Below are 19,693 nucleotides of genomic sequence, written 5' to 3'. Positions count from 1 at the left end.
ACTGGGGAGTCCAGTCAGATGAATCCCCAGAACACTGGCTTTGAAAACCAAGGGGGCTAAGATTCAGGTGTTCTTATAGTAAGTGGGACTCCAATCCTGGAACTTGAAAAATCAGCCGGCTCAGCTCTGGAAGAGCTGGGTGAGAGGAAATTGAGCCCCCACCCATAAACAGAGCACAAAAAGCCCTACAAAGATACAACATAGAAATAGCAGTTTGAAAAACTCCGGTATATCGGGGGGGGGGGGGATTTGTTTACTAATCTCAGAGCATTGTGCTAGAAGGCAGGGATCCTTGCGAGATTTCTCCAAGAATAACAAGAACCAGTACAGTGCTGATAGTTGCTGCTACCTAACTTGCTAACAGGGTGCCCTGCTTCCACATTCTTCTGTGGACATATCCCTTCCAGCCAGGCCTCAGCTCCAGGTCCTGTTACATAGCAGACCCACACAAACTTTGCTAACAGCATGCCTCCTGAACTCTTCCTACTTGCTTCTGTGGATTTGCCCCCTGCAAAATGCTTAGTGAGAGCCCATCCAAAGCAGTGCCACAAGCCTGTCAGCATGTAAGCAACCCTTACAGAGGCCAACACCACTCCAAAGTGACTCCTGCCCTGGTTAGAGGGAAAGATATCTACAAACAATTATCATACTGCCGCCCTAGTAATAGTCTGGGAGCAACAACAGAAGGAACAAGTGTTGGCAACATTGTAAAAAAAAACCCAAAAAACAAAAAAAAACCCTTATGCACTGTTGGTGGGAACACAAACTGTTACAAACACTGTGGAAAACAATATGGAGGTTCTGCAAAAAATTAAAAAGTAAGGGGCGCTTGGGTGGCTCTGTGGGTTAAAGCCTCTGCCTTGGGCTCAGGTCATGATCCCAGGGTCCTGGAATCAAGCCCCACATCGGCCTCTTGCTCAGCAGGGAGCCTGCTTCCTCCTCTCTCTCTCTCTGCCTGCCTCTCTGCCTACTTGTGATCTGTCAAATAAATAAAATCTTTAAAAAAATAATTAAAGTAAAACTATGATATGACCCAGTTATTACACTACCAGGTATTTACCCAAAGAACAAGAAAATACTAATTCGAAAAGATATATGCAACCCTATGTTTATTGCAGTATTATTTATAATAATCAAATTATGGAAGCAACCCAAGTGTCTACTGGTAGATGAATAAAAATGATGTAGTACACACATACACACACACACACACACACACACACACACACACACACACTGGAGTACTACTCAGACATTAAAAAGAATGAAATCTTGCCATTTGTAGCAACACAGATGGAGCCAGAGGGTATCATACTAAGTGAAGCAAGACAGTCAAAGACAAATACCATAGGATTTCACTCATATATGAAATTAAGAAAAAAACTAACAAAGAAAAAAAAAAAGACAAACTAAGAAACAGGTCCTTAACTATAGAAAACATACTAATGGTTACCTAAGGGGAGGTGGATGGGGTGGATGGGTAAAATAAGTGAAGGGGATTAAAAGTACACGTATAATTACCACTGAGTGGTATAAAGAATTGCTGAATTACTGTATTGTACACACGAAACTAATACAACACTGTATGTTAACTATACCGGCATTAAAATAAAATAAAACTTGGTTCCTGGGGGAGACGGCAGAGCAGTAGGAGACCCTGTTTTAACTGGTCCTCTAAAGTGAACTATATATCTACCAGAACACTCTGAACACCCATGAAATCAGATTGAAATATAAGATTATACACTTGTGGATCTCCACAGGGGCAGAAGACGTCAGTGGAGAGGAAAAGTGGAGTGGGAACGCTCGGACTGATATTGGAGGATAAACAGATGGGGGAGGTAGCCACCAGAAGCGACCCACTGGAAAGTAATACCCCAATATGAAACTGCCCTGTGACTGGGGAACAGAATTCACTTGGAGTCTGGTTAAAAGCACTCAAAAAGAACAAAAGATCTGAAGGGGCAACTGGTGGAATCGGGCGGTCTTGGGCACAGGCCTAAGCCCATGGACCCAGGACAGCCACCGCAGGTGACCACCCATGCCAGAGAGAGTCCGGGGGGGCCACCAGTCCGAGGTCTCTTAGCTCGTGGCTTTCCAATGCTTGCACCACCAGTTGACTGGGCACACTACCCCTTCTGCCAGCGCCTGAGAGAGCCTAGTGTGGGCACCAGCCGGCGGTCTCTAGGACCACAGCCTTCCATGACCCACCATGGGGTCTGAATGCTACCAGCCCGCACCTGAGAGAACCCAGCACGATCTCTGGTCGGGATCCCTTGGTGGCACCCTTCGGTGAACTGAGGGACCACTAGGTCTGAGCACACCCGCTGGTGGGCCTGGACTCCGGACAGCAGTCCTGGCAAAGGCAGCCACCAGAAGCGGGCTCCCTGGACCAATATCCCTTGCGGTTTTAGTGGCATGGGGGTGCAGAGACAAGCGGGTGCCTCGGGTGACCACTGGGATGATGGTGGCTCAAGGTGCAAACCGCCGGTGGGTTGTTGGCACTGTTCAGTGGAGTTTGTAGAGGTAAAGTCTGTGTGTTCTGGACCACCCAGAGCGGAACAGTCTAAGGCTTTTTTCTTCACTCTGACCTTCTGAAAAGGGGCAAAAAGCTTCAGAAAAACAAAAACCTCCAGAGAACAAAAGCCTGAAAAACTGGTTTCCACAAAGCCCAGCCCGGGGATAACCTGCAGGGCGACTCAACTCAAGCAAGACTGACAGGAGAACAATGCAACAGGCCCCTCCCTCAGAAGGCAAGCCAAAAAACCACCACAGGGTCCCCATAAAACTGTAAACCCCAACATCAGGGAAAAACAATATATTAAGCTCCCGGTATTGCCTTAAAACCTGTTTATTTCATAGATACAACTTTTTAAAAAAATTCATTCTCACGCTTCTTATTCTTTTAAAATATTTTTAACCTACTTACCATTACAACTAGAGGTTTAATACAACATATTCCATAACCTTTAAAATTGAACTTTTTCGGGATACCTGGGTGGCTCAGTTGGTTGAGCAGCTGCCTTCGGCTCAGGTCATGATCCCAGCGTCCTGGGATTGAGTCCCACATCGGGCTCCTTGCTCAGCAGGGAGCCTGCTTCTCCCTCTGCCTCTGCCTGCCATTCTGTCTGCCTGTGCTCACTCTCTCTCCCTCTCTCCGACAAATAAATAAAATCTTTAAAAAAAAAAAATAAAATAAAATTGAACTTTTTTCATACATATACCTGTTTCTTTTTCTTTTCTTTTTTTTTCTTAATATACATATAGATCTAAGTTTCAAGGTAATTCTTTTTCCCTACTCAGTAATATCCCTATATATAAACCAGGTTTAATCTCCCTCTATCTCTGGAAAGTTGAGTCCTTTAACAAAGATATCAAGATACACCCAAGAAGAACCAAAATAACCTTCCGTGCCCACCGAGGATTCATAACTACCCTCCCATCTTATTCATCTGTCAATGTTTCTGTGTATTTGTTTTTGTTCTGGTATACAAATCTTATTCTTGGGGTTCATTTTGGCTGAGTTTTTTTTTTTCTTGTCATTTACTTTTGTCGTCTTTTTCTTTGTTCATTTTTGTTAATATACCTCATAAATCTTACTTTGGGGGCTCATTCTGGGTAGGTTCTCTCTCTTTTTTTATTTTTTTCTCTTTCTCTCTTTTTTTCTTTTTGGTGGTGACTTCTGATCACTCTGAAACTTTCCAGGGTGCACCTTGCCTGGATTGTGGTTCATATATTCAGCTATACATCCCCTCAACCACCTCTCATCAAAATACCTAGGAGGAGGAACACCCAATAGAGGAAAAATTCAGAGACTGTGCCCTCTCTTACAGAACTGTCGGATATGGACATAAACAGTATGTCGAAAAGGGAATTCTGGGTACCAATTATCCAGGCAATGGCTAGGTTGGAGAAAACCATTAGTGACAACATAGAATCTCTAAGGGCAGAGGTGAGAGCCGACCTGGCAGAGGTTTCAAATGCTATCAATGAGATCCTATCTAATCTAAATATTCTAACAGCTAGGGTAACCGAGGCAGAAGACAGAACTAGTGATCTAGAGGACAAACTGATAGAGAAAAAGGATCAGGAGGCGGCATGAAACAAACAGCTTAGAAGCCATGAAAACAGAATTAGGGAAATAAATAATACCGTGAAACGTTCCAATGTCAGAATTATTGGGATCCCTGAGGGAGTGGAAAAAGAAGACTACAGAAGATATAGTTGAACAAATTCTATAAGAAAATTTCCCCAATATGGGGAATTGAACAAGCATTCGTGTCCTAGATAGAGGCAGAAAGGACACCTGCCAAAATCAATGGATCTAGAAAGACCTCCAGACACTTGATTGTGAAATTCATGAATCGTAATTTTAGACAAGAGGTTCTAAGGGCATCTGGGGGAAAGAGATTCCTTACCTACAGAGGAAGGTCTATCAGAATAATGTCAGACCTGTCCATAGAAACCTGGCAAGCCAGAAAGGGCTGGCAAGACATATTCAGGGCACTAAATGAGAAGAACTTGTAGCCAAGAATACTTTATCCAGCAAGACTGACATTCAAAATGGATAGAGAGATAAAGAGCTTGCAAACCTGGCAAGGTTTAAAAGAGTATGTGACCACCAAGCCAGCACTACAAGAAATATTAAGGGGGGATACATAAAAGAAGAAAGAACCCAAGAGTGGTTGGGTTTACAGAAATTTACAGAGACAATCTACAGAAACAAGAAACAAGGACTTCACAGGCAACACAATGTCGATAAAAGCTTATCTTTCAATAATCACTCTCAACGTGAACAGCCTAAAGGCTCCCACAAAACAGTAGAGGGTTGCAGATCAGATAAAATGACAGGATCCATCCGCATGCTGTCTACAAAAGACATATTTGGAAACTAAAGATACATCCAGACTGAAAGTGAAGGGATGGAGAAGCATCTTTCATGCCAACAGGCCTCAAAAGAAAGCTGGGATAGCGATTCTCGTATCAGATAAATTAGATTTTAAGCTAAAGACTGTAGTCCGAGATACAGAAGGAAATTACATCATTCTGAATGGGTCTTTCCACCAAGAAGATCTAACAGGTAAATATTTATGCCCCCAATATGGGAGCAGCCAACTACATAAGCCAACTGTTAATCAAAATAAAGGGTCATATTGACATGAATACATTAATTGGAGGGGATATTAACATAACACTCTCAATAACAGACAGATCATCCAAGCAGAAAATCAATAAAGAAACAAGAGCTTTGAATGACACACTGGGCCAAATGGATCTTATAGATATATACAGAACATTCCACCCTAAAACAAGAGAATACTCATTCTTCTCGAGTGCACACAGAACTTTCTACAGAATAGACCACATACTGGGTCACAAATCAGGGCTCAACCGATACCAAAAGACAGATTATTCCCTGCATATTCTGAGACCACAGTGCTTTGAAACTGGAACTCAACAACAAGAAAGAGTTTGGAAGGAATTCAAACACTTGGAAGCTAAAGACAAACCTGCTCAAGAATGTTTGGATCAACCAGGAAATCAAAGAAGGACTTAAAGAATTAATGGAAACCAGTGAGAATGAAGACACATCGGTCCAAAAACCTATGGGATATGGCAAAGATGGTCCTAACAGGGAAATATATAGCCATCCAAACCTCACTCAAAAAAACCGAAAAATCCCAAATATACCAGATCTCTTTACACCTTAAAGAATTGGAAAATCACCAACAAATTAAGCCAACCCCACACACAAGAAAGGAAATAATCAAGATTACAGTAGAGATCAACGAGTTAGAAACCAGAAATACAGTAGAACACATCAACAAATCTAGAAGCTGGTGCTTTAAAAGAGATCAATAAGATTGATTAACCACTGGCCAAACTAATCCAAAAGAAGAGAGGACTCAAATTAATAAAATTATGCAGGAAAGGGGAGAGATCAGGACTAACACCAAGGAAATAGAAACAATCATCCGAAATTATTATCAACAGTTATATGCCAATAAGTTAAGCAACCTAGAAGAAATGGATGCATTCCTGGAAACCTATAAACTTCCAAGACTGAAACAGGAAGAAATTGACAACCTGAATAGACCAATATCTAGTAACGAGATTGAAGCAGTGATCAAAAACCTCCCAAAAAACAAGAACCCAGGACCCTATGGGTTTCCTGGCGAATTCTACCAAACATTCAAGGAAGAAATAATACCTAGTCTCCTCAAGCTGTTTCAAAAAATAGAAACAGAAGGAAAACTTCCAGACTCTTTTTATGAAGCCAGCATTACCCTGATCCCCAAACCAGGCAAAGACCCCATCAAAAAGGAGAATTTCAGACCAATATCCCTGATGAATATGGATGCTAAGATTCTCAACAAGATCCTAGCCAATAGGCTCCAGGAGTACATTAAAAAGATTATCTACCATGACCAGGTGGGATTTATCCCTGGGATGCAAGGGTGGTTCAACATTCACAAATCAATCAATGTGATAGAATAAATCAATAAGAGAAAAGAGAAGAACATGGTCCTCTCAACTGATGCAAAAAAAGCATATGACAAAATACAGAATCTGTTCCTGATTAAAACTCTTCAAAGCATATGGATAGAGGGGTCATTCCTCAACTTCATAAAATCTATCTATGAAACACCCACAGTGAATATCATTCTCAATGGGGAAAAGCTGACAGTGTTCCCTTTGAGATCAGGAACACAACAAGAATGCCCTCTCTCCAGACAAACCATAAGAGACTATTAATGTCACAAAACAAACTGAGGGGGTCAGGGAGAGGGTAGTGGGGTTATGGACATTGGGGAGGGTATGTGCTATGGTGAGTGCTGTGAAATGTGTAAACCTGGCAACTCACAGACCTGTACCCCTGGGGCTAATAGTACATTATATGTTTACCAAAAAAAAAAAAAAGAATGCCCTCTCTTGCCACTGTTGTTCAACATAGTACTAGAAGTCCTAGCAACAGCAATGAGAAAACAAAAAGAAATAAAAGATATTCAAATTCGCAAAGAAGTAGTCAAACTCTCCCTCTTCACAGATATGATACTTTATACGGAAAACCCAAAAGACACCACCCCCAAACTACTAGAACTCATACAGCAATTCAGTAATGTGGCAAGATACAAAATCAAGGCACAGAAATCAGTTGCTTTCTTATACACTAACAGTGAAAATAGAGAAGGGAAATTAGAGAATTGATTCCATTTACTATAGCACCAAGAACCATAAGATACCTGGGAATAAACCTAACCAAAGAGGCAAAGAATCTGTACTCAAGGAACTACAGAACACTCATGAAAGAAACTGAAGAAGACACAAAAAGATGGAAAAGCATTCTATGCTCATGGATCAGAAGAATAAACATTGTTAAAATGTCTATTCTGCCTAGAGCAATCTATATTTTCAATGCCATCCTGATCCACCAGCATTTTTCAAAGTGCTGGAACAAACAATCCTAAAATTTGTATGGAACAAGAAAAGACCCCAAATTGCTAAGGAAATGTCGAAAAAGAAAAACAAAACTGGGGGCATCATGATGCCTGATTACAAGCTTTACTACAAAGCTGTGATCACCAAGATAGCATGGTACTGGCACAAAAACAGATACATTGACCAGTGGAACAGAGTAGAGAGCCCAGATATGGACCCACAACTCTATGGTCAAATAATCTTTGACAAAGCAGGAAAAAATATCCAGTGGAAAAAAGACAGTCTCTTCAATAAATGGTGCTGGGAGAATTGGATAGCTATGGATAGAAGAATGAAACTTGACCATTCTCTTACACCATACACAAAGATAAACTCGAAATGGATAAAAGACCTCAACGTGAGGCAGGAATCTATCAAAATCCTAGAGAACACAGGCAGTAGCCTCTTTAACATCAGCCACAGCAACTTCTTTTAAGACATTATCTCCAGGGGCACCTGGGTGGCTCAGTGGTTAAAGCCTCTGCCTTTGGCTCAGGTCATGATCTCAGGGTCCTGGGATCGAGTCCCGCATCTGGCTCTCTGCTCAGCAGGGAGCCTGCCTCCTCCTCCTCTCTCTCTCTGCCTGCCTCTCTGCCTACTTGTGATCTGTCTGTCAAATAAATTAAAAAAAAAAAATCTTAAAAAAAAAAAAAAAGACATTATCTCCAAAGGCAAGCGAAACAAAAGCAAAAATGAACTTTTGGGATTTCATCAAGATAAAGAAGCTTGGGTGGTGCCTGGGTGGCTCAGTGGGTTAAAGCCTCTGCCTTTGGCTCGGGTCATGATCCCAGGGTCCTGGGATGGAGCCCCGCATTGGGCTCTCTGCTGAGCAGGGAGCCTGCTTCCCTTCCTCTCTCTGCCTGCTTCTCTGCCTACTTGTGACCTCTGTCTGTCAAATAAATAAAAATAAAATCTTTAAAAAAGATAAAAAGCTTGTGCACAGCAAAGGAAACAGTCAACAAAACAAGGAGGCAACCCACGGAATGGGAAAAGATATTCGCAAATGACACTACAGACAAAGGGCTGATATCCAAGATCTATAAAGAATTCCTCAAACTCAACACTCAAAAAACAGATAATTACGTCAAAAAATGGGTAGAAGACATGAACAGACACTTCTCCAAAGAAGACTTACAAATGGCTAATAGACACATGAAAAAATGTTCATCATCATTAGCCATCAGGGAGGTTCAAATCAAAACCACACTGAGGTACCACCTTACACCAGTTAGAACGGCTAAAATCAACAAGACAGTAAACAACAAGTGTTGGAGAGGATGTGAAGAAAGAATCCTCTTATACTACTGGTGGGAACGCAAGTTAGTGTAGCCACTTTGGAAAACAGTGTGGAGATTCCTTAAGAAATTAAAAATAGAGCCACCCTATGACCCTGCAACTGCAATACTGGGTATTTACCTCAAAGATACAGAGGCAATGAAAAGAAGGGCCATATGTACCCAATGTTCATAGCAGCAATGGCCACAATCGCCAAACTGTTGGAAAGAGCCAAGATGCCCTTCAACAGACGAATGGATACAGAAGATATGGTCCATATATATAATAGAGTATTATGCCTCCATCAGAAAGGATGAATACCCAACTTTTGTATCAACATGGACAGGACTGGAGGAGATCACGCTGAGTGAAATAAGTCAAGCAGAGAGAGTCAATTACCATATGGTTTCATTTACTTGTGGAGCATAAGGAATAACATGGAGGACATTAGGAGTAAGGAAAGGAAAAGTGAACTGGGGGAAATCAGAGGGGGAGACAAGCCATGAGAGACTGTGGACTCTGAGAAATAAACTGAGGGTTTTGGAGGGGAGGAGGTTGGGGGGTTAGGTGAGCCTGGTGGTGGGTATTAAGGAGGACACGTATTGGATGGAGCACTGGGTATGGTGCATAAACAATGATTCTTGGAACACTGTAAAAATAAACTTAAAGGGGCGCCTGGGTACCTCAGTGGGTTAAGCCTCTACCTTCCCCTTGGGTATGATCTCAGGGTCCTGGGGTTGAGCCCCGTGTCGGGCTCTCTGCTCAGCAGGGGGCCTGCTTCCCCCTTTTTCTCTGCCTGTCTCTCTGCCTACTTGTGATCTCTCTCTGTCAAATAAATAAAATCTTTAAAAAAAACTAAATTAAATTTTAAAAAATAAAATAAAACTTTAAAAATGCTGAAAGTAAAGATAAAGAGAAAAACTTAAAAGCAGCAAGAGTTTCAATCCATTATCTATAGGACACAATAGAACTGTTCAGCTGACTTCTCATCTGAAACAATGAAAGCCAAATGGCATTGAGACAATATATTCAAAATACTTAAAGAAAAAAAACAGTATCTACTAATAATCTTTTTTTTTTTAAAGATTTACTTGTTTTACAAAGAGAGAGAGCACATGCACATGGGGGTTTGTGGGTGGAGGCAGGCAGAGGGAGAGTCCCCAGCAGATTCTTTTGCTCAGTGCAGAGCCTGATCCTGATGCAGGGCTTGATCTCATGACCCTGAGATCATGACCAGAGCAAAAACCAAGAGTCAGATACTTAATAAACTAAACCACCCAGGTATCCCTCAATTAATAATGATATATCTAGCAAGGTGATCTTTCAAAAATAAAATGATTATACTAAATAAGCAAGACAGAAAAGGTAACATATTTTATTATTCTACCAATATGAATTATACAGAATAGGAAATTTCATAGAGACAAAATGCAGATTGGTTGTTGCCAAGGGCTAGGGGGAGAATAGGATGGAGGAGTAAATGCTTAATGCATGGGATTTATTTTAGAGTGATGAAAATGCTTTGGAACTAGGTAGAGGTAGTAGATGCACAACACTGTGAATGGCAGAGAGGATGCTGCTGAACGTTCAATTTAAAATAATTTACTCTAGGGGTGCCTGGGTGGTGCAGTGGGCTAAACCTCTGCCTTCAGCTTGGGTCAGAGTCTCAGGGCACTGGGATCAAGTCCCACATCAGGCTCTCGGCTTGGCAGAGAGCCTGCTCCCCCCTCCCACTGCCTGCCTCTCTGCCTACTTGTGATCTCTGTCTGCCAGATAAATAAATAAAATCTTAAAAAAAAATAAAGTAATTTACTTTATATTCTGTGAATTTCACCTTAAGAAAAGGAATATGAAAAATATTTCCAGTTAAACAGAGAATTCACTGCTAGCAGCTGGCCTCACCAGAAATAATAAAGGAAGTTCCTTAGACTCAAAGGAAGTGACACTAAACATTAACTAAAATCTTCATGAAAAAATAAGTAGCTCAAGTAAAGGACTAACCCAAGCCAAATGCAGAGTACACAGTAGGTTTGTCAATTTAATTTTCCTAGGCACTCTGCTCTATGTTTCTGGAGAAATGAACCTATTATTTCCAGATGAAAAACAGATAATATGGAAAGAAAAGCACAAAATAGTCTTCCTCTAGTGGCTAATTTTCTTACTTCTGAATAGATGCACTTTGTCATCAATATCCTGGGACCTTCCACGGCCTTCTTTTATACTATGCCAGGCTTCATATTGGCACTCACAGACTCAAGACAGAGGATAAATTGGAAGAGGAAAACCTTCTCCCTCCCCTTGGAGACCTGGGATAGAAAAGAAAGACTGGGACATAGGGAGGTAGGCAGTTAAATGTGTGCTCAGAACTCCCCAACTCCAGCACATTCAGGAGGAGTGAGATAGACAGTAGTTAGGAGGGCAAAGTGTCATGGCCAAGTTAGGAGGACTTTAAGTAGCCTTTGGTTCCCATTGTAGCATACATCCTGAGTAGGGTATGACAGGGCTCTTGCAGAAGACAAGAGGGCCCCAGATTGTGGGATATATGGAATCCAGCAACTCTTTGAAGGACATGACGGAAACTCAAGAAATCTATGGAGGACGCAAGATCCAAAGGAGGACAGTTGAAAAGAAGACGCTCTTGCACCATGACTGAGATGAAACATAACACAAATTTATCAGCTATAGAATGCCAAGAAAAAGGAGCCAGATAAAGCAGATTCGGTAGATACCAGCTAGCACAGATTCATGAAGGGACCAGGGAACATCTTCCTCCCCAAGTCAGAAAGATCTTCCATACCTCAGACACCACCTTAAAAGAAGACAGGGTACAGACTGACTGAATGACTGAATAATTACTCAAAGAAACAATTTACTGATGTACTAAGTTTTGAACAGATTGCGTTAAAACTAGCTTTTTTCTGTTCCATGCTCATGGATTGGAATAACAAATATTGTGAAACTGTTTACGCTACCTAAAGCAATCTACACATTTAAATCAATCCCTATCAAAATACCATCAATTTTTTTCAAAGAAATGGAACAAATCATCCTAAAGTTTATATGGAACCAGAAAAGACCTTGAATAGCCAGAGGAATGTTGAAAAAGAAAGCCAAAGGTGGTGCCATCACAATTCCAGACTTCAAGCTCTATTACAAAGCTGTCATCATCAAGACAGTATGGTACTGGCACAAAAACAGACATACAGACAAATGAAACAGAATAGAGAGCCCAGAAATAGACCCTCAACTCTATGGTCAACTAATCTTTGACAAAGCAGGAAAAGAATGTCCAGTGGATAAAAGAGAATCTCTTTAACAAATGGTGTTGGGAAAATCGGACAGCCACATGCAGAAGAATGAAACTGGACCATTTCCTTAAACCACACACAAAAATAGACTCAAAATGGGGGCGCCTGGGTGGCTCCGTGGGTTAAAGCCTCTGCCTTCGGCTTGGGTCACGATCCCAGGGTCCTTTGGATCGAGCCCCACATCAGGCTCTCTGCTCAGCGGAGAGGCTGCTTCCTCCTCTCTCTCTCTGACTGCCTATCTGCCTACTTGTGATCTCTGTCAAACAAAATCTTAAAAAAAAAAAAATAGACTCAAAATGGATGAAGGACCTCAATGTGAGAAAGGAATCCATTAAAATCCTTGAGGAGAACACAGGCAGCAAACTCTTTGACCTCAGCCACAGCAACTTCTTCCTAGAAACATCACCAAAGGCAAGGGAAGCAAGGGCAAAAAAGAACTACTGGGACTTCATCAAGATCAAAAGCTTTTGCACAGCAAAGGAAACAGTCAACAAAACCGAAAGACAACTGACAGAATGGGAGAAGATATTTGCAAATGACATATCAGATAAAGGGCTAGTATCCAAAATCTATAAAGAACTTATCAAACTCAACACCCAAAGAACAAATAATCCAATCAAGAAATGGGCAGAGGACATGAACAGACATTTCTGCAAAGAAGACATCCAGATGGCCAACAGACACATGAAAAAATACTCCACATCACTCAGCATCAGGGAAATACAAATCAAAACCACAATGAGATACCACCTCACACCAGTCAGAATGGCTAAAATTAACAAGTCCAGAAGCGACACATGCTGGCGAGGATCCAGAAAAAGGGGAACCCTCCTAAACTGTTGGTGGGAATGCAAGCTGGTGCAACCACTCTGGAAAACAGCATGGAGGTTACTCAAAAAGTTGAAAATAGAGCTACCCTATGACCCAGCAATCGCACTACTGGGTATATATTCTAAAGATACAAATGTAGTGATCCAAAGGGGCACGTGTACCCAAACGTTTATAGCAGCAATGTCCACAATAGCCAAAGTATGGAAAGAACGTAGATGTCCATCAGCTGATGAATGGATAAAGTATACATACACACACACACATATGTATGTATATATGTACACACACACACACACACACACACAGGAATACTATGCAGACATCAAAAGAAATGAAATAGTGCCATTTGCAACAACGTGAATGGAACTAGAGGGTATTATGCTCAGCAAAATAAGTCAATCAGAGAAAGACAATTATCATATGATCTCCCTGATATGAGGAATTTGAGAGGCAAAGTGGGGGGCTTGGGGGGTAGGGAAGGAAAAAATGAAACAAGATGGGATTGGGAGGGAGACAAACTATAAGAGACTCTTAATCTCAAAAAACAAACAGGGTTGCCGGGGCCAGGGGGGTAGGAAGAGGGTGGTTGGGTTATGGACATTGGGGAGGGTATGTGCTATGGTGAGTGCTGGGAAGTATGTAAGCCTGACTATTCACAGACCTGTACACCTGGGGCAAATAATACATTATATGTTATTAAAAAAATAATTTTAAAATGTTAAAAAAAAAACTAGCTTTTTTCATTCTGTTAAACAGAATTCATAAAGGATGTCAACATATTTTTAATAAATTGTATTTTTAACGCACATCTCAGTATAGTACAGTAATTCTGTGACCTTTATATATATGAAATCACTAAATAAAGTTAATAGACAAAAAATATGGATGCTGTGAGGAGGTAAATGAGAGTCTGACAATGTTCAAATTCTCTAAAGAATTTATAATCACAAAATTGACCTTACTAGAATCGCACTGGCATTAGGTAAAATTCATCTTCATAGTTTTGGACATCTCTGTCCAAAGAGCATTCATTGAGCACTTGTGGTAGGCCCTATAGGAACTGCTAAATAAAACAGGTTTGCAAAGGCACTTATATCTTAGTTCCACCCTACCTTCTAATGCCAGAAGTCAACCTACCAAAATCTGCTTTCAAGAAAGTTCTGATGTCTGTCAAACATACCTTATTATAAACTACTATATTAACTCTCCAGGAAAAACCCAAGTGAGTATACACCCACCAAAGTTAGTTTCATGAGTAACCAAATTAACAGAAAAATGGAGAAAACTTTGATCAAGATCATATATACAAGAAAGTATTTGACAAAACTTAACACCAAATTATGACTGACACTAGGAATACAAGGAAATTTCTTTGAACCAGAAGAGTATTTACAAAAATACCTACACCAAATTATCATACTTACTCATAATTACTGAATATATACTCCTAAAACAGAATGGGACAAAGATCACTCACCACCACATCTATTCAACATTATACTACATTTAACAATCAAACTTAGGCAAGAAAAAAAGGGGGCATGAGAATTTAAAATGAAGAAAACTGTTCACTTGTAGATAATATATTTTTGAATGTAATTCGATGTCAAAATCTCAGCAGATTTAATTGTGGAAATAGACTAAATCTAAAATCGATAAGGAAATATAAGTAGCTACAAGTAGCTAAGGCAATGCTGAAGAAGAAAAAGATGAAGGATTAACTTGTATTATCGAATAAATATTTTTAGAACTATATATGGTAATTAAGATATAGCGGGATTGACACAGGAAGTCAAAACAATGGAAAAGGACATAAAGTCAGAAATACATATCCTAACATGAATGGGTCTGAAAACACAATGTGGAATGAAAAAAAAGATGAGTTGCAGAACTCTAAGTCCATCGGGTTCCCAGTTATTTAAAAATCTAAAACATAGAACAACTTCAAGTAGTGTTTATATATACAAAATCATGTGGTAAAAATATAAAACTATGAGCTCTATAGATATAGATAACATTCATAAAAGTGACTGCCTGTGAGACAAAGTATCTGTAATATTCTGATTACTTTGTTGAAAAAAAAAATCCTGAGGCAAAAATGACAAAAGATTAAAATCTGCTAACCTGGGGAGCTGCATATGTGGCTGTTTATTCTACTTCTCCCTCCCTCTTCTTAGATTTTAAAATAATAAAGAAAGAAAGAAGAAAAAAAGAGAAAAAAGCTCTTTATTAGTTCTATTATTTTGTGTTTTTCTAGCTCACTGACTTAAACTTTATTCTTACCAATTCCTTTTTAAATTTTCTCATTTTGTTTCTAATTACTAGAATGGTATATTTTGTTCATTCATTTCATTCTAATACGTTTATTAACATTTTTTCAGGCTGTAGCTTTTCTTCTGCGCATTGTTTTATTTTTTTAAAGATTAAAATTTTTTTTTTAAATTTATTTGACAGAGAGATCACAAGTAGGCAGAGAGGCAGGCAGAGAGAGAGGGGGAAGCAGGCTCCCTGCTGAGCAGAGAGCAGGATGCGGGGCTCAATTCCAGGACCCTGAGATCATGACCTATGCCGAAGGCAGAGGCTTAATCCACTGAGCCATCCAGGTGCCCCTGCGCATTGTTTAATTTTTAAAGATGTTCTGCAATGGGGCGCCTGGGTGGCTCAGTGGGTTAAAGCCTCTGCCGCCTTTGGCTCAGGTCATGATCCCAGGGTTCTGGGATCAAGCCCCGCATCAGGCTCTCTGCTCAGTGGGGAGCCTGCTTCCTCTTCTCTCTCTGCCTACCTCTCTGCCTGCTTGTGATCTCTGTCAAATAAATAAATAAAATTTAAAATAAAAAAAAAAAGGATGTTCTGCAACATAAATTTTTAAGTCCCTGTTGGTCTGGGTTGTTCATGCTAGTTAAAAAGTTTCCATGTGAATGTTTTTCTTTTTGAATCTTTTATTATTAACTTCATATTTACTTGCATTGTGGAACTACTGAAATGTACGGTTTCTACTTTTGAAATTTACTGAATTTTATTCATGCCTAATACATGGTCAGTTTTTAAGTTATTTCATATCCAAATAAGGAATAATAACTGTTTCGAGGCTATAAGCTACCTTAATCTATTAGCTCTATCAAATTATTATTGGTAGATACATTTTTTTATATCTAGTTCATCTAGCATGAGTTAAGACATTAATGAAAGTTTCTCTACCAATACATATCTTCTTATTTTCAGTGTTACTTATAGTAAATTTGCTGTTGGGTTATCTGATAAGGAAGCAGTCCTAAACCATTGATCTGTATTATCTATTGCACTCATTTTAAAGCTCTGTTCTTTTTGTTTGTTTAAAGCTTACTGTTTTGACTTTTATCATACCTGATATGAACACACAAACTTTTCCTTTCTTTTAAAGTGAAATTTTGGACAGTCACTTCAGAAACCATTTGGCAGTATCAATAAAAGGTAAGCTATGTATACGACCTATAACTCAGAAATTCTACTTTTGGTTTATATACAAAAGAAAGTGTACATACGTGCAACAAAAGACAGCTATAAGAAAATTCATAGCAGCAATATTTGTAATTGTCCTCAAATAAAAACTACCTAAATGGCAATCAATAATAGAATGGATAAATAAAATGATGATTTATTCACATAAGTGAATAATATAAAGCAAGGAAATTAACCAAACTATAACTACATGCAGTAATTCAACATGAATCTGACACACACAGTATTGGGCAAAAGAAGCCAGACACAGAGTATATATATTAATGAGGTTCAAACTCGGGCAGATATAATCTGTAGTGATAGAAATTGAATAGTGGTTACCCCTGGGGTAGGGGTAATGACTTTAGAAAAGTGCAGAAGAAATCTCATGGTTGTTAGGGTAATGTTCTAATTCTTGATCTATTGCTTTTGCAAGTTACACACTGACAGTGTGTTCACTTTGAAAATTAATGTGTTTGAAGAAAAAAACTGGATATATAGAGAAGCTGCTATATACGGATACACAGTCAAAGAAAGGTATATCTCAGTATATGAAAGCTTTGACCTGAGGATGAAAAAGCAGTAAAATGAGATATGTTTAATAGCTAAGAGTGCAGGATAAATCTGAAAGATAAAGGTTCCAAAGAAAGTATGAAAGATGAAGTTCTGAGGAAAAGGAATTATCCTTGAAGAGGAGGTGGATATCAACTACTTTTTTTTTTTTTTTAAGATTTTATTTGAGAGAGAGAGAGAGCATAAGGGGGAAGGGCTGAGGGAGAAGTAGACTCCCTGCTGAGCAGGGAGCCAATATGGGGCTCCGCTGCAGGGCTTGATACCAGGATCCTGAGATCATGACATGAGCTGAAGGCACTTGTTTAACTGACTGAGCACCCAGGCATCCCAATATCACTTATTTTAAGAGTAAAAAAACAAGGAACCATGGATTCAAGACATTAAAACCACAAATATTCACAAAAACTATGTATACAAGGCACAGAATGTTCTAGGGGCTGGAGACACATCAGTAAACCAAATAAAGCATATTCTCTGTTCACATTTCAGTGGACTAAAATAATTGACCAGAAATTATTAGACTGTGGCCCAATCTACAGTAAATACCCACCGAAAAAATATAATTATGTAGGGTCATTTGAGATACACATATCTCATCTATTTCTTCGGACATTCTAGTATTCTTTAAATTATATATGACACACAGAGAATAATGTGGTGAAATGCACTAACCTTTTTTTTTAAGATTTTATTTTTAAGTTATCTCTGCACCTAATGTGGGGCTCATACTCAAAACTGCAAGATCAAGTGTCACATGCTCTACTGTCTGAAGCAGCCAGCCACCCCTAAGATGCACTAATCTTAAATGTACATGATACACTTTTATACATTTAAATATTTATGTAATCAGGTCAAAACAACCACATTTTCAGCACTCCAGAAGATTCTCTCCCACCCCTTCCCAGTTACTATTCTCTTAAGGTAACTACTATCCTGATTTCTATCACAAGAGATTAGTTTTCCCAGCTTTCAAATTGCATATAAATGGAACCGTATCTTTTGTTTCTGGCTTCTCTCACTCCAATGTTTCTGAAATTTATCTATATTGTTGTGGGTAACCAGTATCTGCCATTTTAAAAAAATTGTTGTGTGGTCTTCCTTTGCATGCAAGGGATAATTAATCCTTTTTTCTGATAATCTTCATTTGCATTCTTTCCTATGCTGGCTATTTTTTAACATATATACTTTGTTTTATCCTTTATCAAAAGAGACCATCACAATAGCTGGATTTGTCAACTATAAGAGGTCACACTCTAATATATTCATTGACCGAGGTGCCAAAGAAGAGCTTACTTCTCCTAAGAAAAGTTCATTTTAATCTTTATTTACAATGCAAATTATGTCATGAATTTTTGTGCTGGTTTGTTTCACCTATAATAATGAAACTGAAAACTAAAGCCCAACTTTAATACCTTTCTGCATTACCATATTTTAACTCTTTCCTGGTCTTAATCTTCCAACTTTCCTCTGACAAAGTTTATCTATATAGGATTTTCCAATTTACTGTACGGATTATTATAATCCTTTTCAACTACACTACAGAATATAGTAGAGAACAAATATACTACTTAAAACTTACCTGGGATTCAGTCATTTCCTCTTTCTGGTAATAGGGCTTGAAAAGGCAAAGCTGTGAAAGAGAAGAAAAGCCATTAGACCAGGCACACTTTGTGGTTTCAGAAACCTGCACCCACACAGTGGATTAAAGGTCACCCTGTAAATGATTCTTGGATCCATCAGAAAGGCCAAGAATATTCATACCAGAGGTGCTGACAGGTATAAGGATGACTAAAATGATCATGCATAGTTTAGGCATAAGGTGGGTCAGAATAAGAGCTTGTATGTGGGAGATGTCCCATGAATTTGTCAATAGCTCTGTATCAGAAAACAAAACAGTTCACAAGGAACAGTAAGCTATATAGCTTCATGAAAGAACATAACCAAGAAAATTATGAAATTGACAAAATATATAAGGTATTTTAATGTATTGCGACATTACCAATTAAATGGGAATTTACCCAAAATGGTATTTCAAAGAAGAAGTAAGAAGTTTGTGTGTCTGAGTGATGTGTATCAGAGATATTGGTGGTGGTAAGAGAGTTAAATTCTTATTTGTCATAGTAAAAAATAGTAAAAATACATATTTACATAGTAAATATGTAAATAAAGATTTACATATAAATCCATAAAGTGTCAAATAATAACAAGATAAACGTGATTTGGAAAAATTGAAGAAAATATAAGAAATCACACTTAGGAGCTGAAAGTGCTTTCTCGTTAGAAACAGGAATTAGGGATGGGGAAAAATAAACAGGACATAGTTTTTCATATTATTACAAGTCTAGTAGCATTATCTCAGTTTTTAAAATAAAAATTCACCTATTATTTTCTCCAAAATAAAATTTAATCAAGAAAACACATACCATTGCAATCAGTACTACAGTGTATAATGAACAACACAGATGTCCTCCCCCGCCCCACGCACAGTTCCTTTCCCAGTTTTACTTTAAGTAAAAAAAAATTTTTTGGTTGTTGGATTGTAATTGATTTTTGTCACTCATCTGAAGTTTTTTCTTAAAGCATCTTTTTAGAAAAGCTTTAGGACAGATGAATTATAATGGGAAAGTACAGTGACTTGGGAGCAGAGATTTGCTTTCTAGTCTCTCTACCACTAATAAGCACTGTGACCCTGGGAACCCCACATTCTTAGAACCACTATAATCAATCCTTAAAAGAGAATAGCAGAGGGG

At 39.0% G+C, this 19,693-nt stretch overlaps 1 protein-coding gene across 4 annotated transcripts in view; it reads right to left on the bottom strand.

The window, feature by feature from the left end:
* The window catches only part of ZNF569 (zinc finger protein 569), a 141,277-nt gene that overhangs the window by 19,725 nt on the left and 101,859 nt on the right, over nucleotides 1–19,693 (bottom strand). For all 4 annotated transcript variants that reach the window (XR_004380791.1, XM_032842062.1, XM_032842063.1 and 1 more), the window contains one exon: nucleotides 18,523–18,573. Coding sequence is in view for 3 of the 4 variants with exons in the window: in XM_032842062.1 (XP_032697953.1) it covers nucleotides 18,523–18,573 (51 nt within the window). In the remaining variant the exon portion in view is untranslated. The remainder of the gene's footprint in view (nucleotides 1–18,522; nucleotides 18,574–19,693) is intronic.

Source organism: Lontra canadensis, unplaced genomic scaffold (genome assembly GCF_010015895.1).
Source record: "Lontra canadensis isolate GAN:19392208 unplaced genomic scaffold, GSC_riverotter_1.0 scaffold125, whole genome shotgun sequence".
Lineage (NCBI taxonomy): Eukaryota > Metazoa > Chordata > Mammalia > Carnivora > Mustelidae > Lontra > Lontra canadensis.
This window is presented reverse-complemented; position numbering and strand designations above follow the sequence as displayed.